At 37.1% G+C, this 19988-nt stretch overlaps 1 protein-coding gene across 1 annotated transcript in view; it reads left to right on the top strand.

The window, feature by feature from the left end:
* The window catches only part of PTPRR (protein tyrosine phosphatase receptor type R), a 259664-nt gene that overhangs the window by 134123 nt on the left and 105553 nt on the right, over positions 1–19988 (top strand). The window contains exons 4-6 of the mRNA XM_049627421.1: positions 8827–8940; positions 12048–12203; positions 19003–19113. Of these exons, the coding sequence (XP_049483378.1) occupies positions 8827–8940; positions 12048–12203; positions 19003–19113 (381 nt within the window). The remainder of the gene's footprint in view (positions 1–8826; positions 8941–12047; positions 12204–19002; positions 19114–19988) is intronic.

Raw genomic sequence — 19988 nt, 5'->3', positions numbered from 1 at the left:
GACTATATTTAATTCTTATCATTAGAAAGATGAACTTTAAAACTCTCAAATTAGCCACAAGAGATAGACACTAACACTGATTTTTGAATTCCATTTACAACCAATATGGCCCACAACTCAGAAAAAATTACATTGATTTTGCCTATGAGAGCAAGCTTTAGAAAGTTTTAAGATGAGGGGTGTCTGGGTGCCTCAGTCGATTAAGTGTCCAATGTCAGCTCAGTAGGTGATCTCACAATGGGTAAGTTTGAGCCCTGCATCATGTTTTCTGCTGACAATGCGGAGCCCCCTTCAGATCCTCTGTCCTCCTCTCTCTCTCTGCCCCTCCCCTGCTCACTCCCTCCCTCTCTCTCTCTCTCTCTCAAAAATAAACATTTTTTTAAAAAATTCTTAAAAAAATAAAGAAAGTTGATAAGATGAAATGAACTTATTTTTTCTGAACGGTGGAAAAGTCAAACAGAGACATATTAATTACAAATCAAATATAAGTTGTGTTAAATCAATTCTGTGTGTTTTTGAATGATTAGGCATTTCAGGTGAACTACTTAACCAGATATAACCCCTCAAAAGTAGTGCCCCGGTTTTGTAAACTTTCTACGCCTACCATGGAATCCAGATTCTTCCAATTAGTAACAACACCATGTTGATTATGATGATTCATGTATTCTTTCATTCCACAAAGATTTTTTTTTAATACTGACTATGTGCCAGGTACTGTTCCAGGTCCTAGGGATATAGCACAGAGCCAGACTGACAAGGTCCCACACCAGTGGGGCTCACATTTTAGTAAGGGAAGAAATAAAAGAAACAAGAAACTGTAAGATAGTGATAAACACCGTGAGGAGAAGACAACACAGTGATGTGATAGGTGGTGGCCAGGGAAGGTCTCTCTGAGGAAAGTGGCATTTAAACTGAAAGCTGCCTGACTGGAGAGGGCCACCATACAGTGATACTGAACAACTCTTCAGGGGGCAAGAAGATGCCAATGCCATGAGGTAAAAATGAGGGAGGCTTGTCTGAGAAACGGCTTGAGGGAGGGATATGAGGCTCAGAAGGAACAGGAGCCAGTAAGGCCTTGGAGGCCCTAATTGAATTTAACCCTAAAAGTGATAGAAAGCCAGGAGCATTTTAAGAGAGAAACAGAAGCTGAACTCAGGAAAAAAATAGACTTAAAAATAGATACAAAAGGCAGAGAAACTATTAACAAAAGTTTTCTGTCACTTGTCTAAAACTGTGAAGAGAGAACATATCTTGTCTAGGGCATCACAAAGAGCAAGCCAGCAGAACTCAGAAGATACAAGATAACAATAAAACACATATTACAGAAATCAAAACCACATTAGAAACAAAAAGGATAGAACAGATTCTGCTGAAAGCATATGCCTGAGAAAATTTCAATTGAATAAAGACATACAAGTGGTAAGAGAAAATAAGTACACAAAATAAAGTAGTTAGAAAGACAAAAAAATTTATATAATTGCACAATTTGTGTCCTTGAGGATGAACTAAAAAATTATGTCAAAGAAAAATCATTCAAATGTATAATAGGAGAAAATATTTCTGAAATAAAGAATCTGGAATCTGTAGACTTCAAGGGCATGGCTGGCTGCAGGAACTATCAACCCAAGGAAATACCCTGATGAAAATTTTTAACTTGAAAGATGACAACCCCTGTCAGATTTCAGATGGAAACAGTAGAGCAGGTTATCTACAAGACAGGCTAGCCTCAAGCCAAGGTATTTTTCATGGCAACTTTCAATACCAGAAGGTGTTGGAATAATAGCAGAGTTCAAAGGCAAAAAATAAAAATAAAGCTTGAATCAAGAATTTAATATCCAGCCAACTTGTCACTGTTACAAACACCACATACATTCTCAAACATATGATGCCTCAGGAAATATAGCACTCATGAACCCTGCTTGAAAGAAGCTATTTGATAATGAAATCCGGCTAAATAAGAGATATAGCAAACTAAAGAACTCAGGAATAGTGGCACTCCTATTTAAAAAGGCTGATCATGACCACTGAATCCATTTGAATATTTAACTAACACTATAGAACTTTAAAAATTATAATTACAAAACATATTCATCAGTGTAAATAATGCTAACACAACCCAGTATCCGAGTGACTTAATACAATAAAAGTTTATGCTTAATTCATGTCGTTGTTTAATCAGGGGTGTTGGGCAGGGCCTCTGTGTCATACAGTGTTTTGGGGTGCCAGGTATCTGCCTTTGTGTGGCTCCACCATTTTCACAGTCTGAGAGTCACCCTGGAACCATCCAGCTTGTAGACAGAGAGAAGAGAGAAAGATAGAGAAGGCAGCCTCATTCTTAACTGCCTCAGACTGAAAATATCACCTCACTTTCAGTTATAATAATTGGTGAGAACTATCACATGGCTTCACCTAGTTGTAAATGGGCTGAGTTTCCAGGAGGAGGCAATAGGCTGGATGAGTAGTCTCTATTACAAGAATATAATGTAAATATATAAAACATAACAATATAAAAATAATAACATAATTATAAAAACTGGGAGATGATCATGAGAATTGGTGGGAAGAGATGTACATTGTCTTTGTTTTTCATAGCAGGAAGTTAATAAATACTTTCTAAAGTCTATAAATCAAGAAATAAAAGTTTAAATATATTGACATATATTCTTTAATACTATAAATATAGACACTGGAAGAAAAAAATACAGAACAACAACAACAAGGGGCGCCTGGGTGGCGCAGTCGGTTAAGCGTCCGACTTCAGCCAGGTCACGATCTCACGGTCCGTGAGTTCGAGCCCCGCGTCGGGCTCTGGGCTGATGGCTCGGAGCCTGGAGCCTGTTTCCGATTCTGTGTCTCCCTCTCTCTCTGCCCCTCCCCCGTTCATGCTATGTCTCTCTCTGTCCCAAAAATAAACTAAAAAACGTTGAAAAAAAAAAATTAAAAAAAAAAAAAAAAAGAACAACAACAAACCAGACCACAATGCAAAAGATAGAAAATTAAGGAAAAATAAAAACAGATTTAAAAAGATAACATAAAATAATACAACACATCTAGGTCTGTTAAAATAATGAAAGTGAATGGGATAAACTAGCCTATTAAAAGTAAGACATTATTAGATAAGAATCTAAACATGATATTTGATTACAGTATATATTATAAATATAGAAATATATCCCAGATATATTAATAAGTGAAAAAAGCAAATTGTGGAATGATATGTGTTGTTTATTTGTACTTAACAGTGATAAACATAATGTATAATATATACATGTTATTTTTATATAATATATGTATAGAAAATATTTGAATGATACACAGGAAGCAATGTTATTTCTGGATATTGAAAGGACAAGCATGTTTTCACTTTTTACTATGTATCTTTCTGTACCTTGATTTTTTTAATAATAAGTATGAAGTTTTTATTATAAAAACTTAAACAAAATATAACTAAAGTCCAACATGGAATACTCTTGGAGAACTGAAAGATGCAAACAAAAGGAGGAGGAAGGCAAGGTTGTGGAAGGCTGACAGAATGGTCTTTGAGCTGAGTCTCCAGGGAGAATGAAGGAAGCCCAGCCAGTGATTCAGATATACACTGACACAATGCAAAAGGGTATGGCCTATTTAATACACCTTACATACAGCTGGAGGATAAAGAGGATGATGGGAAGGACTGGGAGGTAACACTGGAAGGACAGGGAGATTGCAGTGAACCAAGGAGTTAGAACCTCTCATTAGAAAATGAGTTTTCCTGGGGCACCTGCGTGGCTTAGTTGGTTAAGCATCTGACTTCCGCTCAGGTCATGATCTCACTGTCAGCTGTGCCGACAGCTCAGTGCCTGGAGACTGCTTCACGTTCTGTGTCTCCCTCTCTCTCTCTCCCTGTCCCTTCCCTGCTTGTGCTCTGTCTCTCTCTGTCTCTCTCTGTCTCTCTCTCAAAAATAAATGAACATCCAAAAAAATTTTTAAAAGAAGGAAGAAATAAAGTTAGATTTCCTTAAAGTATTTTAAGTAGTGATTCCATTGGGCTAGCATTCTGCACAGAGCACTATGATGTCCATATAGGGAATGAATTAGAAGCCAAAGAAGATTGGCAACCCATGAAGATTCTATTCAAACAGTCCAGATGGCCGTGGTAGTCGTCTGACCCAAGATGGTAGAAATGTTAGATGAAAATGGATTCAACCTTCAACAGATATTTAAAAGGCAGAATAAATAGAACTTGATAATTAATCGGATGGTGGGATGAAGCATGAGGGAAAAAAATCAAGTCAATTGACTCCCAAATATGAGACTTCATCCCATTATATGGGATACAGAAATAGGTGTAAATTTGGTCACAGAGGGGGAGAGAAAAAAAGGTAAGTAAGTTCAGTTGGTGATATTGAGTTTGAAGTGTAAGAAGTAAGACATTCATGTAGAAGGAAGCAGGTATAAAATTCTGAGAAAGGTGGGAATGTAAAATATGAAAATAAAAATAAAATAATATTGGGGCATCTGGGAGACTTAGTCAGTTAAGCCTCTGTCTTTGACTCAGGTCATGACCTCATGGTTCGTGAGTTTGAGCCCCACATTGGGCTCTCTGCTGCCAGCATGGAGCCCACTTCGGATCCATGTCCCCCTCTCTCTCTGCCCCTCCCCTGCTCGCACCCTTGCTTCTCTCTCAAAACTAAACATTTAAAAATAATAAGAAAATAAAATACTGTCTAAAAATAGCAGAGGACAACACAGAATTGTAAAAAGGGACGTGGCAATTGTATAAAATGCTTCTGATAGGTCAGGGTCTTCTCCTTGGTTCAAAGACATAAACAGGGAAACTTTTGATTTTATTCCGGGAATTCACTTGACAATCTAACCTCTGGACAAAATGGGATGCTCCTTGTTAATAATGTGGAGTTAGACGTCCCAGGTAGCAATGGGCACACAAAGTTAGAAAGACATAGGGCAGATTCCTCTTGACAGGCTTGGTCCTGAGGAAGCTGGGTTCCTTTGTGGCTGTTGGGAACGGAGACTTTGAGGGGCTTTGAGGTCACCTCGCTAGGAAGAGAGTTGACCATTTGGCCTTCCTCCTCCTAATGGGGCCACTGGGTGTGGTCTTGACTCTTACTGGGTTTGATCAGATGGCAGACCAGGCTGCATTACATCAAGAGGGGTCTAACATTTAGAAAACTGCCCCCCTCCCAGGCAAAAATTATTCACCTGTTCTTGAAAAATAAATTGCTAAAAGCCGATCACATACTTCTAATTTAAATATAATGCTGGTGAATAGAATTAAGTACTACATTTTAATGAATTCCACTGGACTGATTTATGTCTAAGGGTCACAGGCTTCGATTACTTTAGTGGACAATCCAGTGATCAAAGAAAGTCTTATTACAAAGTAGTATCTCTTTTTCCCGGGTTGTGGGGTAGCTGGGGTGGACCCTAGGCCCCAGGTAAAGAGTGTTGACTCAGAACTCTCTTAACGAGGCAGAGGCCAAAAACATTTAAATACAGATGGAGTTTGAAATCTTTGAATTTTTTAATATGTTCCATTTTTTTCTGTATATGTATTTATAATACCAATAAAATACTCGATTGTTTTTGGATAGTAACTCTATTTGCATTATTTACTGCTGTGAATAGCTTTATGGCTTGGTATTTGCATTTGGAAAGAGCCTTTGAATCTCTTGAAATTAAAAACTTAAATCATTTGTATGTTAAATAATACAAATGACTAAATGGGTTTAGAATTCAGACTAAAATATATCCTGCATTATTGCATGGTAACTTTGAAGTTGTGACACTATTGTTATTGCCATGGAAATTTATATTCTATCATAGTTGTTATGATTTTACATGATAGGAGGAAAAGAAGCTGTGCATCTCTAGCACCTATCCAGAAGGAAGGAATGAACATATATCCTCTAACTACAGGAATTCTTACACTTTGATTTCTTCTGAAATAAAATTCTCATTTTGTCTCAAATCCTTTGTTTTTCTCCAGTTGCACTCATACATAATCTCTGGCACATGTTAGACCCTCAAATATATACTTATTTGTTTGTACTTCATTTGAGTATCACTATTTTATGGGGGATATCTCAGGCAAGCAGAGAACTGAGGCAAATTATTCAAATATTTTGATGCAATGAACCAGTTGATTGCAATTTTAAACTAATTATTTCAACTAATTTCTTGACTCTAGTTAGGTAGTCTAAATACCTGTTTCAAATGCACAGCTTTTGCCTTCTTAGAAAGTTGCCATTTTGAGTGATTTTTAATCTTGACTTCCCATTTCACTTCCATTTACCATTTTCATCTGGGGAACTTCGATTTTAATACTGTTTCCACAGTTACAAGCTTCGAGCTAATCATGACCCTGGGAATTGAGTTCTCAAGTGTGTATGCAAGCCCCTTGAGTCTCGGTTCCCAGCGTAGACTGCTGGCTCCAAACCCTGCCCGTGGGGATCAGAAGCAGTGCCTGCCTGCTCACCCTGCCTGACAAACACTGGGGGTGAGCCAGAAGTCAGTGGTTCCTAATCAGCATTTGCAGGAACTGAGGAACCCATCTTTGGCCTTGCAAAGGAAGAGGAGTTAAGTCTCCGGTGCAATGTCCCCTATCTGTTGGTGGTTTCCACAGCCTTGCAGAGCCAAAAGGAAACTGTTGGACAAAAGGAAGCCCTCTCTTTCTCAGAACCACCAGATGGACTGAGTTTTTCTTATCTTTTGGATTTTCCATAAGGCATGTTTCCATAGAACATAAAGCATGCATGAAACTATAATGCTTTCCTCATTACTACATTTCCAAATCCTGATCATCTTTCTGGGTTGAGCTCAAGTCTTACTTTTCTGTATTAAATTATGCTGTTTTATATCAGAAAAAAAGTTGGTCTATAGACAAGTAGAGAGAATAATATAGCAAACAATTATAAATTATAAATTATAAAATAATATAGCAAATATACATTTGATGGGTTTTATTTCATAAAAAAAGTTATCACTGATGGTGTTGATATAGCTTTTCTACCTATCCCCCAACATAATTCTCCTTTCCCCCTCCTCAGAAGCAAGTTGTACTTTATCATTGGACTGTTAGCTAAAGTTTTGAAATGGTTCTGACCTTTTCTGGATCTCAGTTTTTGGCAAGGAGTCCAGTTTCAGTTTCCTAAGTGACCCACTTCTATGGTCCCTGACCCTAGGCAAACATTAAAAGATACTAAGGTGTGGGTGCCTGGGTAGCTCAGTCGGTTGAGCATCCAACTCTTTATTTCCAGCTCAGGTCATGATCCCAGGGTCATGGGATCAGACTCTTTGCTGAGCATGGAGCCTGCTTAACATTCTCTCCCTCTCTCTTTCTCTCTCTTGCTCTCTCTCTTCCCTTCTCTCCCATTCATGTTCTCTCTCTCTCTAAAATAAAAAAAAAATTAAATTAAATTAAGAAAAAAAAAGATCCTAAGGTATAAAAGCAGTCGGGAACTTCAGCTGGGTTCACCATTTAACTGATTCATGTCTTTTGACCTCCCCAAATCCCTCTGATACCTGTAATATTGAGTATTTGGTCCAGTTTCCAATCACTTATTTTGTACTAACTTTATGCATAGAAGTTATGTATAACTTTATGTATTATTTCCTTAAAAAACGATAAATTCTCAGTTGAGCATTTGACCACGTCGGCTCAGGTCATGATCCCACAGTTCTTGAGTTCGAACCCTGTATCAACCCTGCTGCTGTCAGTGCAGAGCCTGCTTCGGATCCTCTGTCTCCTTCTCTCTCTGCTCCTCCCCTGCTCATGCTCTCTCTCCCCATCTCTCAAAACTAAATAAACATTAAAAAGAAAACAACAATAAATTCTTGAAAATGTTCCATTGTCCTTTTACAACAAGCTGTGAAAAGGTCCTGTAAGAATGTTTATACTATAGTAGATTATGCATGTAAGCCAATCTCTTTATCACAGAAGTGCACAAATAGAGGTGTGCTCCACTTTATAGAATAGATGATATTGCAACCATCTAACAGCTATTTTATAACCTGCTATGGTCAAGTTAATGAAATAAGCATTATAAAATATAAGAAATGCATGAAGAGTTGGTTTCCCCATCTTGCAAAATACCTACCTCAAATGATTATGATGCGTTTTTGAAAATACTTTGTTAACTAGTTCACAATTTTACTTTAAATGTAGTAATACCACCCATGGCTGAAACAAAGGCTATACTATGAATTTTGTAACTTGATTTGTATTTTAGGAATTTTTAAATATTTAGCTGTGCTTTTCCCCCCAAATAACCTGAAAATTAAGAGTGTTTGCCCAAACAAATGAAAAACAACTGTTTACCCTAGACCAAATTATGAGTACCATTGGCTTCTTTACCGGAGTTTGAAAATGCATTATTGCACCTTGTTCTTTTGCCTTGCACTGGCAGTGGATCACTACATAAAGAAACTGCCAAGTCTAGCATCACAGAACCTACACAGCATGTGACTGTGTGTGAACACAAATTAAAGATGTCCTAAGGCTTGGATTGCTGAAATGTACTTGGCCATATACTCCAATCTGTCATCTGGCCTTAAGCTAAAGGCCAACACACATTTCAGGGAAATTCCTTATGAATTGATTATTCCCTAGCTTTATTTATTATACCTAGACAAATTGCATCATATTTTTAACTAACATCATTTAAAATTTCACATAAAATTTCCCTAATCTCCATTAAAAATGCAATAAAGCACCATGAGTATGAATTTCTCAGTCACAGAAATTGTCATGGTCAGCCATCAGCGGGCACTGAATGTGGAACCAAAAATTTACTGTAATTTTGATTTATTTTTTCCTCTATTTTTCAGACGCTGCAAATGGATGTAAACAGGCTGAACATAACCTTGCTTCGGATATTCCGCCAAGGAGTGGCTGCAGCTTTAGGACTCTTACCCCAGCAAGTGCACATCAATCGCCTCATTGTAAGATGCCTACATTTTGCATTCCCAGTACAAACTTTGATCTTTATTGAAGGCTTTAGTAATAAAGAGCCCCCGTGCTACAGTTCTATGGCCCAGGAGCCAAATCTGGCATACCACCTCTTTTTGCAAGGAAAGTTTTATCGGAGCAAGCCTCACCCATTTGTTTACATATTGTCTATGGCTGCTTTCGTGCTACAATGGCATAGTTGAGTAGTTGGCTAAATTGAAGGCTAGAATATTTGGCTAGTTGGCCCTTTCCAGAAAAGTTTGTCAACTCTCTGATAGTTCAGGGCTAGCTACTATCCCGATAGATATGAACAGAGGGGCCGAAAATACTTGTCTCACCAACCTAACACTACTCCCAAAATATTCTCCTTAAGAGTGAGAGCTTCTACATCAGTTAAGACACCATCTCCAAACAGTATCTATTTAAACCCTTCAAGTGTATCAGGATGAAGGGTACCAAATGCACAAGGCAGAGGATTTCGAATAAAGAATAAAGAAGACCCAACCCTTCAGGACAGCAGCACAAATGGAATGCATGAATAGATAAGGCTGGAAGTCATGAGAAAACTTAGATGGGGATCTGATCTGGGGTGGGGATGAGGTAAAACCGAAGGATCTTTTGTAGAGGGCCCACTTCAGACCTATCTATCAGTCACCCACATCCTTTCTTTCCCCCTTTCCTCAGTGTTTGGGAACCTTGATGTCATCCAACTACACGTTCCCATCTGCATGTGAAGGTGGGTGTGAGCAAAGGCAAAGAAAGGCAAATTCAAATCATAAGATTTTCTCTTTGTAAAAATCTAATTACCTAAAGTTCCTGTGAAAGGGGGCTTTGGGATCATCTAATATCTCACTGCACATACCCCTCCTGTAAATTCTTACGCTCCTGCTTAGGCTTATCTGTCTATTGCATCAATATCTGTATTTTCAGCTACGGAGAAGAATTTGCTTTTTATTTTGCTTTAGAGTTTTTGTTTCTTTGAATTTTTTCTGTGTGTGGAGGATGAGTTGTTTCAGACCCCATGATAACTTTCATTCCGTGTCAACTATTTCTTGAGACTAAATAAACTTAAAAAAAAACCCAACTGTAGTTTTTAACACAGTACCATTGAAGAGGAAATACAACACTCCCCAATATCCTGAAAGAATTAAAATTGGTTTTTATATCCAGGGCATGGCCGGCTCAAGTGAGAAGACAGGGATTACAGATGTCTTAGATCTAGACGTAAATCTTTTAGGTATGCTTAGATATCTTAGATATACTTTTGTATGTATAGATTTAATGAGCATAATAGCTCTTTGCAGGAATGAAAAATAGTTTTGGAACACACAGGGAGGTATATGCTTATCCTCAGAGAATGTTAGTGGCATTTATATACATTTATATATATATATATATATATATATATATATATATATATATATATGGCTTGTTCTTAAGAGAGTGCGAGTGGGGGAGAGGGGCAGAGAGAGAAAGAGAATCTTAAGCACGCTCCACGCTCGGTGTGGAGCCCAACACAGGGCTTGATCCCACGACCCTAGGATCACGAGCTAAGTCGAAATCAAGAGGCAGATGCCTCAACCGAGGTGCCCCTATATATGTCTGTTTCTAAGAGCAATTATTATAACAGATGGAGCTATGATGATGCAAGAGGCAGTAGAGCACGGTGCTTTGGAGGCAGGCAGACAGAACCGTACTGCATTTCAGCCTGACCATGTCCTATCGTGTGACCTTAGGCAAGCCACTTACGTTTCTTCATTTGCAAAATGGAAACTATGATACCTGTGCCCTGGAGGTGTTTTCAGCATTAAATGGATAACAGATTTAAGGTACCTAGGAGTGTATCAGGCACAAAACAAGTCATCTATTCCTACCATTGTGGTTATTAGGTCAGAAACTGTTTAAATTATTATAAACATGTTTCACGTCAGCATTATGCTGTATTTAGTCTTTGTCTGATATCTCCCGCAAACACAGAAACGTTTTTTCTGGGTTTCCAGGAGGACACTGACCCTGCATTTTAGTGTATGTGCTGCCGAAGTGAGCATGATAATGCATTTTATACCTGGCTGAACTTCTGATAAATTGCACTGAAAGATCGTTGTCTAGCATGAGCGAACTCCATGCATCAACAAGAAAAGACTAACAACAATTCCCTCCATAAGTGCAGTGTATAAGTTGTAGAAGAGAATCTATCAGTGACAATGTCATTTTTGAGTGGTGTTTGGTTTGTGTGTGCATGTGGCGTATCAGCCATTTATGGTAAGAAATACCGTGTTTCCATTTCAGCTAAGGAGGTAATACTAATAGGAAAGTACCATGATATTACTGCACAGCATATGCATTTCTACCAAGGGTAGATTTTAAAAGTATAATATAGTTGAGGTGAAAGACAGGATCAGGGAAGCAACTTCAAAGTTCATCTAGCATCACCTTCCTTAGTTCAGCCTTTACGTTAATACAAGTTATAAGAAAAATATATGGAGTGGTGATGTCTAATAATTGTACCATTATAACAGGTTTTATTTAATTCATTTGGTTTAAAAGTTTTTTTTTAAGTTTATTTATTTATTTTGAGAGAGAGAGCAAGTAGGGGAGGGACAGAGAGAGAGGGGAAAGAGAGAATCCCAAGCAGTCTGCACACTGTCAGCACAAAGCCTGATGCAGAGCTTGAACTCACGAACCGTGAGATCATGAACAGAGCTGAAATCAAGAGTGGGACGCTTAAGTGACTCAGCCACCCCGGCGTTCCTAATTTATTTTGTTTTAAAATGCCTCTTTAAACACAAAAGACTTCAGGAACGTCTACATGATATGTTTCAAAAATCACAACATGGAATGGAAATTAAACCAGAGTCCAATGAAATATAAAGATACAAATCTTGAAGTGTCAACTAATTGAAAGAAGGCCATTGGAAAATCTCAGGCTTTGGGCTGTTAATACTGAGTGTACCAGATAACTAATAAATGTGATTGCCAAGATGCCTTTGGACATTCTAGGGTTCTGATTTTCTTTAATGTTTCTAGGGGGAAGGTGAAAATATTTCCCAAAGCTGTTTAAAATGCCTATTAATGTACACAAATAATTTGCTTTTACTAGGGAAAGAAGAACAGTGTTGAACTATTTGTGTCTCCTATAAACCGAAAAGCAGGAATTTCGGATGCTCTCCCATCTGAGGAAGTGCTGCGTTCACTTAATATAAATGTCTTACATCAAAGTTTATCTCAATTTGGAATTATAGAAGTCTCCCCTGAGGTATGTTGTTCATGGAATATTTCATTTAAAAATGTGTACAGTTGGCATGACATGGTAACTCGATTCTGGGAGGTGTTGAAATGAAAGCTGTTTATTGTGTGTTATTTGATAATAAAAATCTCCCTAAGGGTCAGAATTCTCTGATCTTCATACTTAATATGTTTGTTCCTTACGGAATTTATTTTCACATCAAAATTCCACTCCGAGGCACTTTTTTCTCCAAATCTTTATGGTCTTGTAGCTTCTATTGACTTATCCAGTAAATTGTGTTGAAGAAAAGCCATTTGGATATATTTGTCGGTTGATTACTTGAAACTGAAGTGTCCAAAATTACACCCTTCTATTCTCTTCTTCAACAGGTGTACTCCTCACTGCCTTCATTGTCACAGTGGTTGCCAGATACTTACCTTTGTCCACAATCTAGGAATTCATTTGAGATGGGGTTTTTGTTTTGTTTTATTTTGTCTTGTTTTCTGAGGAACATAATTTTAAGAACTATGAATGTATTCTTCATAGTGTTTTCTAAATCTGCACTTTTTAAATTGCCCCCACCATCTCCACCCTCCTCGGCCCTGAATAAATTCAGTCCCTTTTTACCTTCTGCTATGTCCCATTCTAACAAACTTGCTGGAATGATCATCATCCTGAATGCATTTAATTAAATTCACAGAATCATAGACTCAGACTCTGAGGGAGCATATGTGAACATTTTACAGATATAGAAAGTAAGGCTTATAGAAATTAAGTGACTTCACCAAAGTGACAAAGCAAATGAGGTATAAAACAACCTTTGACATCTAGACATCTCGACTCCTAGTCTCTTCCCCTATTCAGGGAAGCACAATGCCTCTCATTTCAGCAGATATCACCGGTGTGGTATAAAAAACTTTGGTCCAAGACTGAGCTTGAATCCCAAAGCCAGCACGTAAAATGTGTGTGACCTTGGGCAAGTGATTTAATCTCTATGAGATTAAGTCTGTCTTTGGCATAGTATCAGCCTCTCTGAGCCTCAGTTTCTTCATATCCAAAATGGGTATAGTAAAAAAAAAAAAAAAAAGATAGGGGGAGTATAGTTTTATCTTATAGACTTGAAATATGAATTAAATTTTAGAAATCTATGTGGAAGTCCTCACATGGAGTAGGGACCAAACAAATATAATTTGAATGCAGCACAGTTTTTTTTATTGGCAGAATGAAGATGTATTTCATCATTGAGCCATGACTGTAACAACAACTTCCAGCCAGTCTTGCTGCATCTAGTTTTGCTCTCCTCCTTGCCCTCTCCATGCTCTGCACAACCCCAAAACACACACAAGGGATTTTCCCTCTTGTCACACAGAGTAATCTTTTTCAGAGCAGATCTGGCCGTGCTCTCCTAATGTCATGATTCTTCATTCTTCTTTGGCTTCCTAAATGCTATAGAATCACATCTAGATTTCTTAATATGATATATGGTCCTTTGTGCACTGGGCTTTCTGATTGTTGGACAGCACCCTCCTAGTTTAGGCTTCAGCACCTCTACACTCAGTGAGTACCAGGACACCCCATACTCTCTTCCCTCCATGCTTGTGCATATGTTGATCCATCTGTACACCTTTTGTGGTTCAAGATCAGTCTACTCTATAGCAAAGCCTTCCCTTGTGCTTCCACAGATGTGGGCGCTTGCTTTGTGTTCTCACTGAGCTTCGTGCAAGAAGCCCTTATCCCGTCTTGGTCTTCAAACCTATTTCTACCCTATAGGCTCCTTGAGAACATATGCCATTTCACTTTATCTGTTGTCTCCACCCCTTCATTCAGACGCTGGCATATAATGGGCACACAAATAGACAAGCAGTGTGCTAGGTAGTGTCCAAAGTTGGACAAATAAATGAATAAACAAACAAGTAAATAAATAAAATACGATTTTGGCTTTCAATGAGTTTGTCTTCTAGTAGGGCAAATAAGATATAAGCAGATAAGGAGAATCCATGGTAATGTTACCACACTGGGCCATAGGAGCTTTGAGGAAGAAAGCCCCTCATTTCCTGCTTCAGAGAGGCCAGGGGAAAAGGTCAATATGAGCTTAAATACCCAAACTCCTCCTCAACCCTGATTGCATGTGACTCTGAAGGGCTTCCCTTTTGTATCCAACCAAACACCATTTCCATATCTAGGCCCTTGACAGATGGCCTTGCACACTATCTTGCCCAGGACAGTGCTGTAAAATTTAAAAAGACCATTGGGTTTATTTATTTGTTCCCATAATCTTTCAGTGAATATTATAAGCACTCTTCCCTGTTGCTTTATTCTGAGTTTAAATGCCACTCTGAATGCTTTAGGAATACAGCAGCTTAGTGAGTCATCCAGATTTGCAAACCAAGAGAAGCTCACCAAACAAAAAAACCAGTAAAAATTAAGTATTTGTCCTCCAACACACCTCAGCCCGGTGATAATGAGGAGCTTGTCACAGAACTATTAGCCCACCATAGACCACAGGTCTGTAGTGTAGTTGAATAATGGAAGTATACTTGATGGGCAAAATGTGATACTTTTTATGAAAGTGTAGAAATTTAGAAATCTAGGAAATCTAGAATCTAGAGAATATTACCGACAGGAGACTGGGAAGTATTTTAATTGGATATGAGGCATTTCAGTAAGGAGAGAAGGATGGATTGTTTGCGGCTTTTTGTTCAGGCACTTCTAGAATGGACCCAGCATTACCCTTTGACCTGAAGTCCTAATGCAGAAACAGGAGAAAGCCATCTATGGTCCCGGGCAACCTCAGCAACATAGGGTCCAAAGGGGCACTGCAAAGCATTTGTTGATATTTGTTTAAGCTGGTGATGGTATTCTGTTTCTTCATTTCTTGATTCATCTTTGTCATTAACACTGTCGTCTTTGTCATCTTTGTCATTAATGCTGATAACAACTTATGCCTCAACCCATTCTTTCACATTTTTATTCCCAAATTATCACTGTGCTGTGCTAACATGTTTATTAACAGGAAAAAAAAAAGAATATTGGTATTTTGGTTTCTCATCCTTTATCTGGATCAGAGAACACTGTGAATGCGGTCTCAAAGCATCTATTTCTAAGTTAATATGCATTACTTTCAGGGAAGGACATGTTTTCCATCGTTGCCGTTTCTTTATCTGCTTGATTTAATTGGAAATGACTCTTGGGAAACAAAAATACCAAATACAGAATTACTTTTGTTTATTCATCTGTTTTCACTTTAATCTAAGTTTTGGGGGAGAAAAAGATATTATTTCTTTTATATATTTTTATGAGCTGGAACATTGTAAGTACTCCCATATTTTTTTATTATAAGATGCTCATAAAGATAAAATTAGACTTCCTGTTGCCTAGTAAATTAAATCTTAGGGAAATAAAATGAAATTCATTATTTTAGTTTCTATTTTTAAATTTTTTAATAAAATTAATTAAAAATTAATTAATGACTGAATTAAATATGTATTGAAATAGTAAGTTCTACATTGATAATGCAAAAATGAGCTAGGATTTGCTGTTGTTGTTTAATGGCGAATTATGCCAGTTTGGCAGGTCTTATGTTTCAAAGGAGGAAGTTACCTTCCTTAACTAACAGGCCAAGGTGCTGAATGATACTTTCATGGAATATTCACATACAGAAAAAAATATATACCAAATAAATATATACCATTACCCATGAGCATGGTGATTATTCCTTGAAACTAGAACATTAGTCAACAATCTAAAGAATTATAGTCCTGACCATACAAAGCAGAGGAGGAATACAATTAAAGATAACATGTGTTGGGTAATTCAGAACGAATTGTTCACTTTATGCATAATACAGTGGACATTTAGCATTTATCTAACAAAATTATATTGTTATAGGATACACCTTGTTTGTCTACCTAACTCAATTAACCAAATAATTAAAATATTTCCACTTCATTCTTATTCTGTGTGCTTCATCTCTTCTAAAAAGATATATCTCCTAAAGCCTCTGAATCATGTCTTCTAGCATTTGGGATGTCTCCCATTACTTGGGATCAGAATTGTTTAAAAAAAAAAAAACAATTAAGACAACTATCGTGCATCAAATTATTAAACAATGCAGAGAAGCCGTATTGTGGATACAGGAAACAGCCCAAATTTTAAGTAATAAACAAAATTCATCAGCTTCTTTCACTGCAACAGAGTTAAAGGGCAAAGCATGTAGGTAGATGTAGCTATGATATAAGATGTAAAGATAATACAGTGGCATTGGGTTTGACCTGACTGTGGAGCCTCTGAATTATTGAACCCTCAGCCCTTTGACAAACTGTAAAGGCATCACATTAACCTTATGCAAAGGTTAGATTGGAGATTCCTGTGAATTATACTCTTTTGACTTGTGGGATCTTAACTACAAACTTTTCCATTTATTACCCTATCATTATCAATTTTTTAGATCTCTGTACAAATATAGTAGTGCTCAGCAGTAATAGCATGACTCAGAAGGAAATCTATTTACCAAGAAAGCGCAGTGACTAAGTTCTAGGAGTTCAAAACAAGTGCCTTTCTAACTAGGAGTGGGGGAGTGGGGGTAGGAGGTTAATTCTTCCATCATCACCACTTTGGTTAAAAGAGAAAACAAAACAGATTTGTCTTAAGCAGAAAGGAACATGTTGATATTCCAGAGGTGTCGAACTATAGCAGAAAGGAAAGAAAGAAAGAAAGAAAGAAAGAAAGAAAGAAAGAAAGAAAGAAAAAGAGAAAGAAAGGAACCAAATCAGGTTAGGAACACAAAATCTCTTTCCACCCACCTAACCACTGCTTTTTATCCAAATTTTACATGAACTAAAGCTCAGATCCTCATAGTTAAATTTGACAAGTTTAGGCTGCCTACTTGAAGGCTTAACTAGTTTGCTTTTATAGCAAGCAATAGTTGTTATTTAGTTGCCTGTAAAAAACTCATTACCATATTTATACCTGGTTTCTACAAGAGTTGTTTTTTTTTTCTGATAGTTTCCAGCTATGTTTATAGAGGTATTGTATTAAATATGATCTGGCTGAGGTCAAAGAGTAAAAGACAAGTCACCACTTGAATGCAAGATTTCCTTTCCAGTAGGATACTTGGTTTCTAATCATTTCATCAAGCAAGTATTTTCAGATTCTCCCTCAACTGACCATTTACATATTTTTAAAATACATACAAGTCATTTCTTATATCTACGAATTTGTGTCTTAGAAAGTAGGCGAGATGTTACAGTGAGCATATCAGTGTTTTATAAGCAAAGGCAATGGAAATTCAACTACGCAAGCAATAGGAGTCTGCCTCAAATCATTTTTATAATCACAATTGAACTCCAAGATCCTTTCTGCTCTGTTTTGTTCAAGTCCCCAGCAACTTGAGTTCCAGGATAAAAGTTTTTATAAACTATTTTTTAAGGCAACTATTTCTTTTTGTCTAATTTACAAACATTGAATGTGTTGTATTTTTTAAAAAGTCTTGAAAAATAATTTAACAATGATTTCAAAGTTCAGACACCTACAAGGACAAGGGTGTTCTTTTTCTTCAAGAATTTTATTTTTGACACAACTATGTATTTCTCATGATTCTGTGGGTTGACTAGGATCAAGTAGGTGGTTTTTCTCTTCCACATAGTAGGAGCTGAAGTCACCCCAGTGGTTATATTAAGCTGGGCACTCATCTGCCACTGGGGTGCCCAAGATGAACTCTCATTCTCCATGGCCACTATCCATGTGGCTTTTTCATCATCAATATCTTGTTGTTCAGGGCTTTCTTAATTGTTGGAGGCAATATCCAAAGACAGACAAGGACTCTCACCGAGGGAAATAAAAGGCATACTTCAACAAAATGGAAGTTTAGATGAGCAGAAACATTTGACTTGATTTAGCATTTATGTTTTTCCCAACTGTAGGCCATTCAGTTTCAAGCTAAAGTTTCCTTAACTATGAATCTGTAAATTTCACTGAATTATAAAATTTAATTGCCTTCTAAGTTGTGATATTAATAGATGTGGGGTTTTTTTTAAAGAAGGACTGGGTGAAATAAAACTAAGACACTCATTCACATTTTATTCAGCTTCTTCTCCACCCTTTCACCCACTAAGCAGCAAGCAAAAAAATTTTAAAGGCGCAAGTAAAACTATTTATCTTACTTTTATTTCCAAATGATTCTGCACTTTTTGATGCTCCCTGTTGCTTTAAGTAAAATATAATATCCTAACAATTTGTAGGTGGAGGTGAACTTCAATCAGGTGGAGGTGAACTGCAAAAGTAGACTGCATTCAAAGGAAAAAAAAAAAGATTTGACGAAAGAGAAAAAAAGGAAGGAAATGATCCTGACACTGTTAGTCTGTTTATAAAAGCATCAAGAGATTTTGTTTGCACCTGTTTCACTTTTGTTTAAAGTCAAGAGCTGCATTACAGCACGTAAACCAGGGTGTTGGTATTGTGGGAGGGGACTTAAAACAGTAAGGAAAGCTTCAGAAACAGTTTCCTCAACACAGAAAAGAACAGAACTCTTTTACTTATGAACCAGGTAATTTCCCAGAGAGACTGTTGGAGGGACATTTACAAAGTCTAGGACCCAATATGCCATGTCCGGCACGCTCGCTCCTGCACAGGAGATAAAATCATCTCTTCATGTATAGGGACGTCTGTCCTCGTCTCAGATCAGTTTGAGAAGCAGCTCTGGCAGCGGGGGACGTAGGTGTGTTCTACTACACTGAATGGAGTGAAGCTAAAAATATGTTGAGTGTCTGATAAGAACGCCATTCTCCTCAAACTCTCATTTAACGTCAGACTTTCTGTTTTGCTTTTAAAGAAAAATGTTTTACAAGGGCAGCATGAAGCGGACAAAATCTGGAGCAAAGAAGGATTTTATGCTGTTGTCATTTTTCTCAGCATCTTTGTTATTATAGTAACGTGTTTGATGGTAAGTTTGCTTCTTTATATATCTTATCCCTTACTGAGCCACTGCTTAATACTATGGGATACTGTCATTCAAACGAATGTTGAAAAGACTGGGAACAGAAGCAAGGCTATGATCCTATTAGACTGGGAATATTTCATATCTGACGGCAGAGTGATAGCTAAGGAAAACCTAAGGAATTACAGATTCTGACCTGCAGAATAAGGCTGTAATTGCACTGAGGCTTTTAGTAACTTGATCAACCCTGGGAATGAAGCTTTAGAAAGTGATTTACCATGGTCACTGGAGCCCTCAAAGTCATTAAAGTCCCATGGGCACACTTTGGGCTTACTTTATTTCTTCTTTTATATCATCTTTATGGAACTCAGGACAAATTTTAAAAAGAAACGTCTTAGGGGCAAGCTTATATCTTTAAGAATCGTTGATTTCCTTATTTATTTTTAAAGATAAATAGCATTAGATATTAATGCTATTAGATAAATAGCTAAAGATAGATAGCATTCTCTGAAATTCTAGGCATTAAAAGGGATGATCATAGGCTCAAAGGCTAGATAATTCACTGTTGACTAACTTTTTAGGTGAATGAATTTAAAAAGTATAAAAGTATACATGGCAAATAGTTCTGTTAATTATAAATTATAAATGTGTAGCCTTTAAAAGTATATTTCTAATTAAAAAATAAAAAAGAACCCAGAGCAAACCCACTAAACTAGGCAGCTCTATTTTGTATTGAGGGAGTTAATAGTTACTTTTCAAATACGTTGATAAGATTTTCCTATTCTTTCAAAAATTCTGTGATGTACTTTAAAATATTTGATGTTTACAAAGGGGTTTAAACATTTTTTTTCTTGTGCTATGTTCTTTTTAATTTTGTACAT

The sequence above is a fragment of the Panthera uncia genome, chromosome B4 (genome assembly GCF_023721935.1).
Source record: "Panthera uncia isolate 11264 chromosome B4, Puncia_PCG_1.0, whole genome shotgun sequence".
Classification (NCBI taxonomy): domain Eukaryota; kingdom Metazoa; phylum Chordata; class Mammalia; order Carnivora; family Felidae; genus Panthera; species Panthera uncia.
The sequence above is the reverse complement of the archived record's forward strand: the minus strand, read 5'-3'. Positions and strand labels throughout refer to the sequence as shown.